Genomic DNA, 16675 nt, shown 5'->3' with positions numbered 1-16675 from the left:
AAATTTAATGAGTAGAGTACATGACGCATAACATATTTTTTAAGCAGGATTCATGAGCTAACAAAAAAATTGTGCTAATGTTCAGTAAGTAAAGTATGGAGGAAGAAGGATATGAGACATCTGATTGCTGACCTTGGTACGACTGTTAAACCTAGTAAATAATTTAAACTCCGAATTACTGATGCTTTTTGCTTAATTTGAACAAAGTATTTTTGAATTTTGTTTAAGTGTTTTTCAGTAATTGAAAAACGTATTGTGGTAAACTTTTTGACTGGCAGCTTGTCTCATTTCTAATGATTATATTGTTGTCATTGTAATATTGTTTGTTTATGCCAACAGTTATAATAAAATATGACTTTCTGGGTATCAGTGGGGAACACTTTTAGTATGACCTAGTGTTGATGCACTGTCCCCATTTCAACATTTTCATTTGCACAAGTACAATTCACATAATTGATTTATTTATTTGCATAATGTACTAAAGCAAATTTCCAGATGTATTTATTAAATCTGTAACTTAGTATTGGTATAACTGAAAAAGAATCTACCTCTATTCCAAGAGAATATTTTTAAGGAAACAGTAAATTAAGACAAAAAAAGATTATTTTTTGGGTGATAATACTTGTAAGCTGGTTAGGTAAACTTTAAGCAGCTGAGTTTTGTGTGTGTGTGTTTTCTTATAGCAAAGCCACATCAGGCTATCTGCTGAGTCCACTGTGGGTTGAGTTTTGTTACTAGTAAAAGAACAGGAAATGTGTGATGAGTTCTTTTAAGGAAGTGAAATGGGTTAGTCAGCTCCTTGTAGTTTGTTTACTGCTGTGGTTTTGTTTTCTGATTATAAATTTTCTGTTTTTTTATGTGATTCAGTATCAATATACGACAGGGAACCAGGGTATAAAATACGAAGATTCAAAACCTCTTGTGAACACATGTCTATAGATATGAAAATAATATATTATGTTAGTTGCTAAAATATTCTCAAACATATTCTAGAAACCAGCATTATTTTTCTTACCTCAAACTGAATGACAAAATCGTGTCTCATGTTTGAAATTTCCTATTAAAGTGTAAACCATATGAAAACATAGGTGATTCAGTAAAGCATATCAATTACATGTAAGCACAAATATTATGTGCACGTGTTCATCTTCCATGCTTTCTGTAGGACAGAGTTATTATTTTAATTGTATTGTGTTTAATGATGACATGTATTTTATGTAACCAGTTGCTGATTGCTTATTCAAATTATCAAAAAAGAAAAAGTGGTATATCACAGGTGTTATATACTGTATGTGATACTGAGATGGAATATCCATGTCTTGACAGAAGTCTCTGTGGGCATCTTCTTGCAGCACTGCGTATAGAAAGGAATTCTCTTAGAATTTAAGCTATATTGAATTAAATATATATATATATAAATAACCATTGCATAAGTTGTAGAAATGTAATATATTCTGTTTTGGTGGTCAGTGCTTTTTAACTGCATCCAATGATATCTCAAGGACAATGTGATATAGAACCATGAGATTATGCAAGTTTAAAGTGTGCATGTTTTTTTAATTAATAAAAATCCAATTGTTTTTACTCTTTATTTCTGCCACTACAATACATTGTGCGTTAATATTCGTTTTGTATTTTACAAAATCTCAAGAAAATGTATAGTAAGAATAATTAGATATCAGTTTACCTTAGAACTGCATCTGTATTATCACCTATACAGTGTAGTGTCGCATATAACACTGGATTTTGGTACATTGTTTATTTTTTGTTTGATTTTATGGTCATACCTTAAGACGCTATGTCATCTGGCGTATAAGTTCAGATGTCAGTGTAATTTTAAGATTTGTTTATACGATATTGTGATGTTGAAATTCACTCCAACATAATTAAATTACTTTATAGTAGAATATACCTCGACTTTTGTTTATGGTATTATCTTATTTTACTTGAGTTTCAAATTAATGTTAAAATATTACTAACTGAAGAAATAAAGTTATGTTTTTGTTTTATGACAGAGTTTTCACTAAACATTCTGTTGTTTCTTGTCAGATATTTTATTTGAGGAGCCAGCCCAGTTACTGTTTTGAATAAACTTGTGTTAATCCAGTAGTCATCTGTACCATCTATCGATCAGTTGTGCATGATCACCTAATACTGACTTTTGTTACTTTATATAGCCACACTGTAGCATGCTATCAATGGTTCAGTCATGCATGACTTTCTGAATTTGTGTTATTTTATTTAGTCACTCTGTTGTAGCTTGTCAGTGGTTCAGCCTGGTGTCATCATATGTTACTGACTCGTGTTATTTCATGTATCTCTTCTGTAGTAGTCCACCAATGATTTATCATCCTTGGTCATCTGATATTGACTTCTTGTGTTACTTCAAGTAGCCAGTCTCTTGTAAGTCTGTCGATGATTTGGTGATTCATGATCACATGATTCTGACTTTTTGTGTGATTTCATGTAGCTACTGTTTAGTAGTCCAGCAATGGCTCAGTCAGGTACTGTCACCTGATGTTGACTTGATTTATTTCATCTAGCCACTCTGTAGTAGTCCATCAATGGAACCGGTTCGTGACTACCTTAACCACTGTCCTGTGCCTGTCACTTCTGATGCCACACCCACATCAGTGCCTGGTCCAGGTTCTGGTTCCGGATCATCCGGGCCTCCTCTGTCAGCCTTAGGTCCAGCAGGATGCGTGGGGAACCGAATTCTTTCCCGTAATGTAAATGGTACAAGTAAGTATCAAAGTGTAGAATAAGTGTTAAGGTATCACACTTTATAATCATTATTTTTAACTGATTGTTGTATAATTAACCCATAGTCACAGCAGTTTAAAAAGGTGATATTTCTAAGCAACTTCCAGTTACTGTTAAACAACAGTTTGGTCAAACTAATAAAGCCCTAATGTCTGCTGTTTTTTTAAATTTTATGCAACAAGTGCTGAAAGTTGCATAACAGAAACGTAGTAATGCATTAAAATAATACTGACCTTTGAACTTCGGGAAATATCACATTTTTCTGAGGTATACATAGTTTGCTGTGAACGTTGTGTTTAGTATAAACTTTTATGCTCGCATAACATTAAAAGTGTGAACTTCTAAAAGTTACCAGTACATCATGACATGTTTTGTTACAAATTGAGGTAGTAATTGAAAAACTGAATAAACGCACCTATGTACGGACATGTGCGCACATACATATTTCATAATTATTATGTAGATATGACTTTACTAGTTAACTTTTTGAACACTTGACTTAGAGGCTATAGTGTTCAAAAGTGTAACTTCTGAATTTAGGAAAGGAAACTAGTTTGAGTATGTTTAAAAAATGTGTGATTAAACTACATGAAATTTTAACATTTTATATTAAAAAAAAATTTAGCTAGACGATGCCATAAGCATCATCAATAACTGATAAACTTGGTTTATTTTATACAGACAACCGTAAAAATGTTAAAATCCGAGTCCAAAGTAATCAAGTAAATTTGAGCAGACAAAAAGACTTCTGAATTATACTAGAAGTTTAGGCTTTAAAAAAATACACTTGTAAGGCACATGTTTAAATGTACTAATTAATTTGTTTAGATAAATAAGTATTATTTTTTATCACCAAGATGAAGGACCTGTGGATGTATAATAGTGTACCAAATCTATACACGGATTAAGTTATGCATACTTTAATTTAGAGTAGAAATCATTATAGTAACTAACATGTGTGAAGAACTTTGTGTAAATAAACTGGGACTTCTGTTCCAAATATTGTCGAAACTTGTGTGAAATTTATTCATTTATTTATGGTGGAACAATAAACAAAACTGGTTACACGTATGAAGTTTTTAATATTATATGGATGATACATTTGTGGCATTTTTCCTCTTACCATTATAGTGAAGGGGGGTCATCTAGTAGTTGCATGTAGTTTTGAAAAAATAAACCACAGTTGTGAAATTCTAACAAATGTTGGCAAGACTTACTAATCTTTGTATTACTTGTTGTTCACTTGAAAATTAGCATTCTGCATAATATCTACAGATTATTGTGCAGTTATTAATAACAAACTAGTTTACTTCATGAACAGTGTGTTATAATTATAGATCTATCTCTGGGCACAGTTAAATGTAAATTGAGCTGGATTAATTCATGGATACATGTTTAGAAGTTGTTTTTTTTTAAGACTTCTCTGTGTTTTGAATCACCAACACTTTTGTTTCTTCCCAACAATAAATGAGCAATAAAAGATGCTGAACATTTCAATGTGGTTTAAAAAGGAGACAAATTATAAAAATTATTTTGAAATAAGTACTGAGAAAAATAAGCAGAAATGAACAAAATGTTAGTACGACAAAAACGTGATGGTATAGTTTAAATAACGTTCGGGATATTTCTGTAAAGTGTCCAGAAATAAACAAACCACACAACTTATTGCTTCATAAAAATCAACCTGAAACATCTCTTAAACGAATTGTAAAAATACATCATATGAACAAGTTATAATTAGTAGTAGAAATGTTTGGAAAGTAGTTATAAGAAGGTGGATTCTGTGGGAAAACTTAAGTCTAAATGCATTTCAAGCGTGTAAGAGGCCAAGTATTTATACTGTGCAAGTAACTGCACAGTTTGTAAAAAAATAGAAATGGATCAGAGTGCTTTGGAGTAATGAAGTTTGGCTGATGTTTATTTTGTTTTGAAACTAGAACAATGTTTGTAGTGAGAGTGTCTATGAAAAACGTAGGCAAGTGTGTGTAAATAAAACAACAAACAATGATGTTGAGTCTAGAACACTACAGAGATGTTCAAGCTTGGTTGAAGTACTTCAGTATGTAAAGACATCTTGATCTGAAGTGTTTCCTAATTGAAACAATGTCGTTATTTTAGTGTTGCTTATTAGTGTCCCGTGTGCACAGCATGTAGCTGACATGAGACTTGTTTGTTTTCTTCTCAGTTGCTATGTGTTTATACAGTCTTGTTCTTTTCCTGATAAAGTATATGTAACATTTTTATGAATAGAAATTTCCAATTTGACGACATTTGTTTACAGAAGAATGGTTAATATGAATTGTTTTAAATTCTTTTGCAGTGTTACAAATATGTGACTGTGATTTTGTAGATCAAAATGTCTACACTTTACATGTTTCTAGTTTTACTTCACCTATGATAAAATTAATGGTTGGCGTTTCAATAGAAAAAAACAAACAAAACGTGTGGGAAGGGGACTTCCTTCAGCGAGCTTTGTTTACCAAATTTTCCTCTTCACCATAGAAGAAAAACAATCACACGCAGAGAAAATAAAAACAGTTTTCAAGTACACTCCCAAAAGATCGATAAAAATGGTGGAATGTGTATTAACAATGACTCATAATATGAGCTTCACACACACACACACACACACACAACTTGTTACAATGTGTATTAAGTTTTAATCAGCGGAAGTAGTGATTTTGCGTCATAGTGATTTTTATATAAGGTTATAAAAACAAATCATACGAAACTCTTACATTATTCCTTTTTCACTTTGTTTATTATGACTATACCACTAATGTTTGCGTGTGTCGTTTCTAATGGCTCCCCAGTGGCATAGCGGTATGTGTGCGGGCTTACAACGCCTAAAATCGGATTTTGATATCTGTGATGGGCAGAGCACGTACAGCCCATTATATATGTTTGTGCTTAACTGGAAACAAACATTTCTAATGTTAAAAAGCGTTGTATAAGAAATTAGAAAGGTTTTCATTATTTTAACATTGCTGCATAATATATAATTTTATTCATTCATAGCTTTTTTCTCTTCATGTTATTCCACAGTATGAAAATGTTCACACGAAATGCATGGTTTGAGATGTAACATTTTCATTATTCAAGACTAAAACAACAACACTTGATCTTGATAAATCTTCTCTTTCATATTTAAAATAAATCTTTTTCATTTCTTTATGTAAAATAACTTTTTGTTGGCGTGCCGTTGTTGTACCACAATAAATAACTTTTAGAAAAAGCCCTAAGTAATAATGAAAATGAACTTTTGTAACACTTAAGAGACAAACTTAATTTATTTCATGAAATTGTTTTCCTTGAGGGATTTTGTTGTAAGTGAAGGATTTTACAAATCCATGGATATTCCACGTGTACTATAACGTGTTTTTCTAGTTACGTCATATAACTTAAAATTGCCTTTAAAAGGCTGAAAGACGACGAAACATTAAAAAACCAATGGGTCTGAGGCTTATGATAAAAAAAATTGTCACAAAGTTTAAACCTCAACATAATTTGAGGTGCCAATATCAGTTAAAACTAATGACAATAGTTTTGGGAAAAAGAAAAACAGTTTCATTGAAATAGTTTAAAATTCAAAAAGTTCACGAAACATTAATAAAAGCGTACGAATTATGGTCACTATCTGACTTAAATGCTTTTAAAACCCTCCAAGGACTTCTAAATGTCAAGTTTAGTATGTGCACAACTAAAACGTAAGATGATGTAAAAAAATGATATTCAAACCAGCCCTTGAAGTAAGAATGTATTCTCAAGTCGGCTGGTATGGGTATTAAAACTTTAAAATACAGAACAACGTCACGACCGTCTTTGGTCATCTGAAGTTTTAATACCCACACCAACAGTCTTGAGAATACATTTTTACTTCAAGTGGGTTTTTCTTCATCACGACCCCACGAAGTATTAAAAATTTTTTAAAACAACAATACAAGGTCACAATTGTATTGCTAAATGACAGAAGATTAATGGAGCGTAAACAAAAGACAAGTTTTCATGCAAAATTAACGTGTTTTACTGTGTACTGTTATTATCAAGTCAATAATGGGAAGAAATATAATTTCGTTATTGATTATGTTATGAGAAAGAAACAACAATGCTGCAGATTTTAGTGGACGATATTTAATTTATCCTGGCTTTGAATTTCATCAATATAATGATCCTAAAATCCAACCTTACTTGAAACGGGATGTATTTGGAAAAGAAGAAACAAAACTAGCGATATGAAAAGTTATGAAATGGTGACCTTAATTTTCTGATGCTAATATATTTGAAAATTTATAAAACAAGTTGAGTATTGTTGCAAAAGAGGAATTGGTTAATATTTGGCAATTCTTACTAATTCTACAGGAAAAATGGAAGAAAGAAAACTATTACAGTTGAGGAAAATAACATCCTCTTTGATTAGAATCGTAGTACATAAGTAGGCTAGAAGAGAACACACTAGGTATTGGTTATGTAATTTGCTGTCATCTACAATAAGTGTTATGTCTCATTGTGAACCGAAGCTGTTTCTTCAGTCTTCTTTAACACCTGAGTGTTAATATTTAGGTTATGACCAAAACTTCCCTTGATGTTACGTCTCGGATTTCTTAGTTTTATATTTCTGTGTGTTACGTTAAGTTTGTGTGGCCAGTTTGGTGACTTTCGTCATTTTTAATGAGTTTTTATTAGGTTTGTGTGGTTAATGAAGGCAATTTGGTAGTTAAGTTTGCATAGATGTTTGGTTAATTCAATGAAATACTGAATTTAGTTGTTTAATTATTGCTTTGTGCGTTGTAATAAATGGACGTGTTCTGTTCACATGTCTGTATGCTGTATTAGAGGTAGACAGTTTAATGTGTGGTCTGAGGCTGAAGATATGTGCTGTTGTGTTTTCAAGTGCTAAGAGAGGGTCTTCAACAGTCTTATCAGATTGTTTCAGGTTGTTAGTACCAAAGTAAATTATCAGATATCGGACATATTCAGGAAGTGAATTGGTCATAGCAATGGCATCGTTTATTTTAGCTCCGGTGGTGGATGTTAACAGGATTGGGTATTCATTAATAAAGGTTAAGTGTTCGTGTAGGTACTTAGGCATTGAATAACCTAAAATGCCTATATTAAGAGGTAAAAGAGTATATTTACCTGAAATAGGCTTATGTTCCTCACGTTTTGGTACGTTCATGATGTTAGAAAAACACGTAGGTTCAAGAAGTATTGATGAAACTGAATAAAAAAAAACCTATAACCCTTTCGAAAGCGCTCAGGTTATAGGGTTTTTATTCATTTCTCTCAAGACATATTCGGCCTTCGTGTTTTTTTGACATCATGAATGTTATCATTTCTAGTTATTAAAAATATTATCTGCAATGTTTGATCCTAGTAGTTCTGAAAAAAAAAGTATTCTTTGACACTGTAGACATTTTCTTAAACATTCCTTCAAATGTTGATAACATATACAAACAAACATTATCAAGTCGTATTTGTAATCCTCTGAACCATCAGCAATTAGCCTTTCTTTGTTAACTGGGTATTGTTTGTAGAAATAAGCTCAGATCGGTTCTAGAAATATCATTGAATGGTTTGGTTGTTAAACGCAAATCTACACAATGGGCTATTTGTGATCTTTTTACCACAGGTCTCAAAGCTCGTTTTTTAGTGTCGTAAGCTTGCAGACTTGCTGGTGAGCCTCTGCATTATTGAAGCTTAAGGAAAATTAATTTTATTAAGATTTGGCACCAAGTAATAAAATCTTTATACCCATGTGCATATATTTTAAAGACCGTGCCTTCTGTTAAAAACCTAGAATCTATTTGATGAATTTCGTTACGACTTAAACCTCAGATATCATGAGATAAAATGACGTGCATAACTTATATAAAACTTCTATGTTGCATGTGCCATCAGTAAGAGTTCATTACGTCATTTGTTGTTTCTATATGGTCACTTCCTTATTTTGAGGTGATAATAATATTTGACAATATTATAAGGTGGAGAGATGAGAGATAAACATGGTAAAAGGTATTCAGACCTGATTGGATAAGAATTTGGTGTAACACGTAAGATATTTTAATAAAACTCCATTACTTCGCATACAAAATAAATAGAAACGTCTGAGGATTCATATTATGCATATTTTATACTCAACAATCCTGCACTAGTTGTGTAATTAACATCTTAATTGTACGTTTGAATAACTGTATATAGGAAATACATCCATTATAACGTTTTTTTGTCCACGAGAAATGTTTTAATCATTTTTGACCTTTTTAATCGCTTTTAAGTCTTATTTCCATGCCAAATTTAAAGAAAAACATAAATATTAAAAACAACCTTCAGTACTCGTATTTCTGAGTGCACGGGACGTTTGGGTGCGTCATTTTTTTTTGCTATTCTCTTAAAAATAAGATGTGAACGAGCTTATTTCTTATTCATTCATTTGGTATAGACCCTGCGTAGTCGGGTGGTTAAGGCACTGACTCATAATCTAAGGGTCACGGGTTCGAATCCCCACCACACCAAACATGCTCGCCCTTTCAGCCGTGGGGGCGTTATAATGTGACGGTGAATTCCCCTATTCGTTGGTAGAAGAGTAGCCCAAGAGTTGGCGGTGGGTGGTGATGACTAGCTGCCTTCCCTCTGGTCTTACACTACTAAATTAGGGACGGCTAGCGCAGATAGCCCTCGAGTAGCTTTGCGCGAAGTTCAGAAACAAACAACCAACACGTGGTATATACCAGTTAATGACTTCGTAGGTGTCGTTGTCATCTGTAATTATTATTTTGTTGTACAAAATTAAGTCCTGATTTTTTTGTCATACTATTTTGTTTTGATTAAGCACAACCTTCCAACTATCCCGCTGTGCCCTAAAATTAGTTAACCATAAATGTGAATGTCTTAGCAGTATATCAGTGTAACAATGTGAAATGAATGGGCAAACATTGGAAAGTTGCCTTAGAACCACGAATGAAAAGTGAAGATTAAAAGCTGGTATTTGAAAACCACCACTATTGTTTATATTCTGCAGTTGTAGAAATGCTAAATAAATGCATTTTAAACGTACTTTTTTTTTGTTATTGTTTTTTTGTTGTTGTTTGGCTTGCTTGATATCAGTATAAGAAATAAATGTATTTCAAATACATTTTGTAATACGAAAGTGTTCTGTTTGCTTTTAGGTTCACGATACACTGTTATGGTAGTATAGGTGTTTGCTTTTAAGGTTATAATACACAATTATGGTAACACAATTAAGAAATGATAGTTTGAGGCCTGGCATGGGTAGGTGGTTAAGGCATTTGACTCGTAGTCCGAGGGTCGCGGGTTCGAATCCCGGTCGCACCAAATATACTCGCCCTTTCAGCCTTGGGGGCGTTATAATGTGCGGTCAGTCCCACTATTCGTTGGTAAAAGAGTAGCCCAAGAGTTGATGGTGATGACTAGCCGCCTTCCCTCTAATCTTACACTGCTAAATTAGGGACGGCTAGTGCAGATAGCTCTCGTGTAGCTTTGAGCGAAGTTCAAAACAAACGAATAGTTTGAGGGATTTCAGTGATGAAATATGTAATTATTGTTCAGATAGGTGTGATTTGTGCACATATGCACAATAGATATTTTCTGAAAAGCTGTTAGGATGTTTATTTTTTTACATAATGAAGTAATCAGAGTGTTCACATATTAGTAGGAGAAAAATTATTTACTTTAATGGATAATTTATGTCGTTGCAGAAAAATGATATTGCAAGCTAGAAAGCTGGTACGTTAAAACCAACCTACAACTTGCGCGTTACAAAGTGTTTCGTAACACGTACACAAGAACAACTGCGAGTCATTGTTTTACCACTACGTTAATGCTTTTTATTATACCTGCTCTCTCACTTTTCAACTGCAGATATTAAATTATTATTTTTGTGAGCTTACTCGTACTCTACTTACGTGCAAGAAATTCTGTGTCAAGCTAAACCGTAAATTACTAGGATATATTGTATTGATAATTCAAAAGAGGGCGCTGTTCATCTTATGTTTTTGCTAATTTTTTTCTCTCTTGCATCTGCAATAGCCACCAAGAATTCTTTTAATCGGGCTATTCTAGTACTGCAGCTGCTATGTTATTTTCTTCTTTTTCTGTGTAACAATAGCATTTTCTTATTAGCAGAAAAATAGGCTTTGCATATCGTAATTACCTGTCAGTAATACACTGAAATTTGTGTGTATCGTAATTCATTTCACGAGGTAATACAACCCAAAATATTTTATGGCTAGAAAATAAGAAAAAAGGAAAGGTTTCCACGAGTAACATGTATTATTTTACTTAGACATGTAACTACATTTTTTAACATGTATTATTTTACTTAGACATGTAACTACATTTTTTTAACATGTATTATTTTACTTAGACATGTAACTACATTTTTTTAACATGTATTATTTTACTTAGACATGTAACTACATTTTTTTAACATGTATTATTTTACTTAGACATCTAACTACATTTTTTTAACATGTATTATTTTACTTAGACATCTAACTACATTTTTTTAACATGTATTATTTTACTTAGACATCTAACTACATTTTTTAGGCACAATTATTTTTTATCCTACCAGCCTGACTCCACTGTAAACGTTATAACCTTAGGAACATTACTTTTAATTTTTGTGTACTTCCTTTAGAAGAAGGGCTCAACAACCCCTTTTTCTCTTTCCCTTCAATTTTATTCTGGGCGAGAACCTGTTCCCTGAAAGCAACACACCCCTGGTATGGAAAGCGCTTCCTGGCGGCCTGGTGGTGTCAAGTATTTGCATGTTTGCCTTGTTTATGACTCTCTGTCAAAGAGGGTGGGTGGCAAAAAATGCCCAGACAAGCCACTCTCTACTCGTACCTCTTTGATTCGTGTAGACGTATTACATGTATAGGTGCAGTTGATAGCTGTGTTCTTGGCTGGCGTCCGCAAGCAGTCTCACCATAAAACTGATATGGTTGTTTTTTTTTGGTTTTTTTTACAATGCTCTAGTATATCGAAGGAAACGGACCGCAACATGCAGACCGCCGTATTTTTAGCTGTCTTTCTTCTTGAGATCAAAGGGTTGTGTGATGGGGCTCCTGTTGTATTGTTCCGGCGAGCGGCTGCTGTTTGATTTGTTTTTGTGAAATCAGAATTTAATATATTAAATTCACTTAACATTTTTTGTTGAAACATTCTTAGTATTGAGTGAGAAAAATTTTTTTACACGTGTCAATACTGTATGTTAATTTATTTTTCTGTTATAAACGGTAGCGCCGTACGAGCCTCAGGAGACAGCTTGCAAACAATAACAAAAATCAATAATAAGAAACAGCAAAACGTATAGTGTTTCTTTGTGCTGTAAAACTACCTCTGGGGCTCTTGACGTTTGGTGTTTACATTTGTAATGTACGAGAAGGCTTTAGACGTCTAGCATAAATGTCAGAATAGCAAATTTGACTTGTTCAGTGCCAAACAATGCAGTGTTAAATTATTTATATCTGAGGATTCGATAATGAATAAATGTGTACTATAACACTTTAAAATGTTTCAGGTACAACTTCGAACGTCTTTTTATCCATACGAGCTTTTAAGATTTTGATTCTTGGCTGGTTAAGTAAGTCGTTTCTAAAGGAAAAAACAACAACAAAAAACTTTATTTATACATTAATATGGGAGAGACCTGTTTGGTGAGATAATTTTAAATGTTTAAACATCAAGGAGAACTGTGTATGAACTTTTCAGTTCAATGAATCAAACGTTTTATGGGCATGTCAGAAGTCTCGTGTATCAAATTATTTTCACCAAGAACCTGACAACACATTTTTGAGAATTGGCAATGAACCCGGTGTTTATCTGTGGTTTTGAGAAGGAAGATAGCGTGCAGTTCGGATGTAATAGGTGACATTTTTGATTCTTGTAATTCGGATCACACACAGTCTGTCAGATTCTCTCTGAAGTCAGATGACTAATTAGTTGTTTCTCACTCGCTCCCTTTTTTTTTTTTTTTGTTATTATTACTGCGTGGAAGCTCGTGTTTTCTTCTACGAAAATGAAACGTACACGATTTTTAAATAAAAGACCATTGATGGAATGTTGACTTCTAGAATTCAGTTTTTATCCTTTAATGTGAAATCAAAAGATTTGGGGTTCCGCAAGTGAACGCTATACACGATATGCAAATTTTCTAGCTTGAGAAGGGAAAGTTTGTATTTTCTTTAATTGCATAAAGACAAAGCAGCTGGCACATTGTCTGTCAACGTTTTAAATATGAAAATACGAAAACTTTAAATTAATGCAGGCAGTAATTTTAGATATGTCGAAAGTATAACTTACTCTTGATTGCTTTCTTAGTCACCAGGAGGCCGTTTTTAAATTGTATCGGAAAATTAAAATTATTAAAAAAGTAAAATCTTGTTTTGTAGTTAGGCCTAAAGGACTAAATGTTTACGAATGTACGATAGGGTTAACAACTGTTGTTTGTGCTCGAGAACTAACGTATTTTTATTAGTTTTTTATCGTTATTTTCTTTAACAGTACTTGCTAGTATATAGTTTTATTTTATAAAGTATTTTGAATTGTTAGTTTTTAGTATCTGCAGTGAGAACTAATCTACATTTCCTGAGCTTGCCAAAACTCGTGAGGTGTTTTAAAGATTAATGCCGTACGTTTTGTTAACGGTGAGAATACTTAGGTGTTTATTTAAACAATGCACTCCAAAGTTTAATAGGTAAAGCAAGTAAAGAAAAAAGTTTAGAAAACAGGAAGTAAATGTAATGATGGATAATATTAGTCCTTCAAGATTAATGTAACCAAGACAGTTGGGATGGCATTTCCACATCCCTCCATAATAGTACAGGCATATGGTGTAGTAGAATTTTAAAAGACCAAAATAGAACAAACTCACTTACGTAGGGATGATGCAAATACTATCCACACTGTCTTGGTCACATTGTTTCTTGAGGCTTGATATTAGCCACCCCCATATTTACTTCCTGTTTTGAAAACACTTGTTTGCTAATGCAGTGTTTCAATAAGCATGATAAAGTTGTATTGATACCCAAGTTCTAATTGCAATGAGGTTCCTAGTGTAATATTCGTTGTTTGTTATTGACTGATAATTCCTGTTGTACCTTATACTTTAGTTTTCTAAAGAAATACCAAACTTCTATAAGAAAGCTAACTTCAAGGGGTAATGATAACATATTTTACACTATAATTATGTTGGTGTTGTTGTTTTTAATTAATTCAATTTATTAATAATACTTATAAAAGCAGATTGTCCATTTGAAACTGTCACTCATTGAAATTGGTTGACACCATTCTTTTGGTTTCTGAGTTATCGCGTAATAATAATAAATTAAGAAATTCAAACTCTTTTCTATGATAGTTACAAACATTGCGATAATTTACGACTCAGTCATTACATAAATATTATTATAAAAGGAGACTATTTAGTATTGTAAAGTTCTGATGACCGATTAAGGATATTTTTAAAATACCATTTTAATGAACAGTCCGAGCTGTTCCTATGTGATAAACAGCATTTCTTTAATTAGCTGTACTTGCCACCTGGTTGAGTTTTGTTTTTTGGTGTAAGTAGGTAACTTTGTCAGATCTGCAGTTAACATTTAATAAATAAGAAATTGTTCCAAGAAAGGAGATAAATTCCAGTTTTAAAAAAAACCAATCACTTGTAGAGTTTTGTTATTGTAATTTGATTATAGTCCGTAAAAACAACTCAAATTACATTTGACTCAATCGGTCAAGTTGTGCCGAGTACACACGTTCCTTGGCTCGAGTTGTGCCTCCCCGAGACACGTGACAAGTCGTCATTGGAGTCGACTCGAAAGTAGGCTTTATGATAGCGACTTCTGGTTATCAGAGTGTACATCTACACGTCGAAGTGAACCTCAACTGTAACGATTGTCAACTTGGTGCTAAAAGTTTGAGCTACTGTTAAAGGATACACGTAAAGTACCGAACACTTACAAGTAAATATAAATAATATGCGATAATACAATTAAGATTACAGTTTATATTGGAGTTTTTCTTTGCGTAAAGAGGGGGTTAAGATGACATATTTTGTAACTTAACTCTAAACCTAAGTTAGAGAAATTTGTGGCCCTGTTCATGTTACTTTAATCGTCCGGCTATTTCATGTTAAGCTGTTCTTTACTTTTTTTCGAAAGTGAGAAAATGTGTATAGCTGTCGGCGATATAATTTGAGAGAAACTTTGTATAATGTAACTAAACCTTAGCATCCGAAAAGACGATTAAATGTAATTGAACATTGGCTAGAAAATAAATAATATAAAAATGAGGAAGAAAACAAAATGGAGAGGACGTAGGTCGTAAGTAATTTTTCTATAAATTAAACTTTAATTTGGACTTTAGGTTTCTGTGAACCTATTGAACTATGAATTTCATTAACGAATACGAGATTTAAACGCCTTTAAAATATAATGAAATAAGTTGCCATAATCGTAAGAGATATCTTTGAAACCAGTCCTCTTAATGGTGTATTGAACGTGACGCTACCTATATCATGAAATTATAAACACTTTGATGAATTAAAAAAGATAATAAAACATGCAATAATTATTTTTTTCAGTGGGTTTCAGTAGAATGAAAATTGACAAGTTTTCTTTTATCTGAAGTGTCAAAAATGGTGCTGTTAAATATATCGTTGGCGATGTATTTTATCAAAATACGTTACACCCTGGGCAACTGGAATAAATAAAAATTGAAAAGGGTTTTTGGTAGTCAAACCTCAGAGAGTTGTGCTTCATATATCATTCAGTTATGCCTTATTATGTAATGAAAGTTATGCTGAAAACGTTTCTCACTAGGCCTTTTAAACTTTTTTTTTTCCCCAATCAGTTGAGATTGTAGTATAGAACTTTGAATGAGATGGCTTTAAGTGTCGAAAATATGCATGAGAAATGTTTTAACTTGAGTTTCTATAATGAAAGGTGTGTGGAAACGTAAAATCGACGCTTGTTGGGTTTTAGTAAATCAAAAGCTTTATGGGAGAACTTTTGACATTTTTTTTTTTTTTTGTGGGCTTGTAGTTTGTAATGGAGAACTTTAAATGTTTTTTTGAGTGTAAAGAAAGATTTGTATATCTGCGAAAATTTAAACGACGTAATTTCAGAATTTACATTTCGTATGGATTTTATTTTTCCTGATGAAACTGAGTATTGGAAAATCCCGCGTTTTTTAAATTTTTTTTCCCTAATAAAATGTTTTATTGGAAAATGTGTAGACCTTAGTAAAGAAATCTATTTAGGAATTTTGTGGTGTTTAGTAGTGGAACATTGTAAAGTTTAACTGTTGGTGTTTAGCAGTGAAAAGCTGTGCTGATATTAATTGTTATTAATTGTAACAAAGTATTTTTGCTTGCAACTAAATGCTGTACTTGAAAATGTACCGTTTGATTTCGGTATAATTTACTTTTATATAGATGTACCTAGTTTCCGAATATAATTTTTTTAATTCAAGAAAAATGTACATAGGACGGTGAGCAATACGCTATACACAATATATCTGTTTGATATTCATGGACTGAGTTATATATCCTTAAAATCAATGCGATCTTTTGAATACTGTACTTATCTTCTGTGGTTCTTTATCAAGCAAACAATTATACGTTGCTAAATGTTGTCCTTGAGGTGTAATAATACGTTCTGTTTTTTATACATATAATGACCTTTGTTCCCTAAACAGCTTTTTGCTCCACTTCAAAAATGATTTTGAGTTCCGCTTGTTATGATCAGTAGCAAAATCCTAAACCTAGCAAAAAATGAAATTTCATAAACACGTTTCATAACTATGCTTGTAAAATATATATTTTAAGAAAATCTGAGTGAAATTTCTGTGAATGTTACTTCTGTACTACGTAACAAAAGTTGTAGCATCC

At 32.5% G+C, this 16675-nt stretch overlaps 1 protein-coding gene across 16 annotated transcripts in view; it reads left to right on the top strand.

Moving 5' to 3' along the window:
* The window catches only part of LOC143231868 (uncharacterized), a 138693-nt gene that overhangs the window by 34970 nt on the left and 87048 nt on the right, over positions 1-16675 (top strand). For 8 of the 16 annotated variants that reach the window (XM_076466616.1, XM_076466615.1, XM_076466612.1 and 5 more), the window contains exon 2: positions 2544-2742. The exons of 7 other annotated variants lie outside the window; for them this stretch is intronic. In XM_076466616.1, coding sequence (XP_076322731.1) covers positions 2544-2742 — 199 coding nt within the window. Of the gene's footprint in view, positions 1-2543; positions 2743-14645; positions 14748-16675 lie in introns of those variants that run through there. One more of the 16 variants, XM_076466621.1, reaches the window with a different exon arrangement.

Source organism: Tachypleus tridentatus, chromosome 11 (assembly GCF_004210375.1).
Source record: "Tachypleus tridentatus isolate NWPU-2018 chromosome 11, ASM421037v1, whole genome shotgun sequence".
NCBI classification, from domain to species: Eukaryota; Metazoa; Arthropoda; class Merostomata; order Xiphosura; family Limulidae; genus Tachypleus; species Tachypleus tridentatus.
Note: the sequence above shows the minus strand (reverse complement) of the source record. Positions and strands in the feature narration are given on the sequence as shown.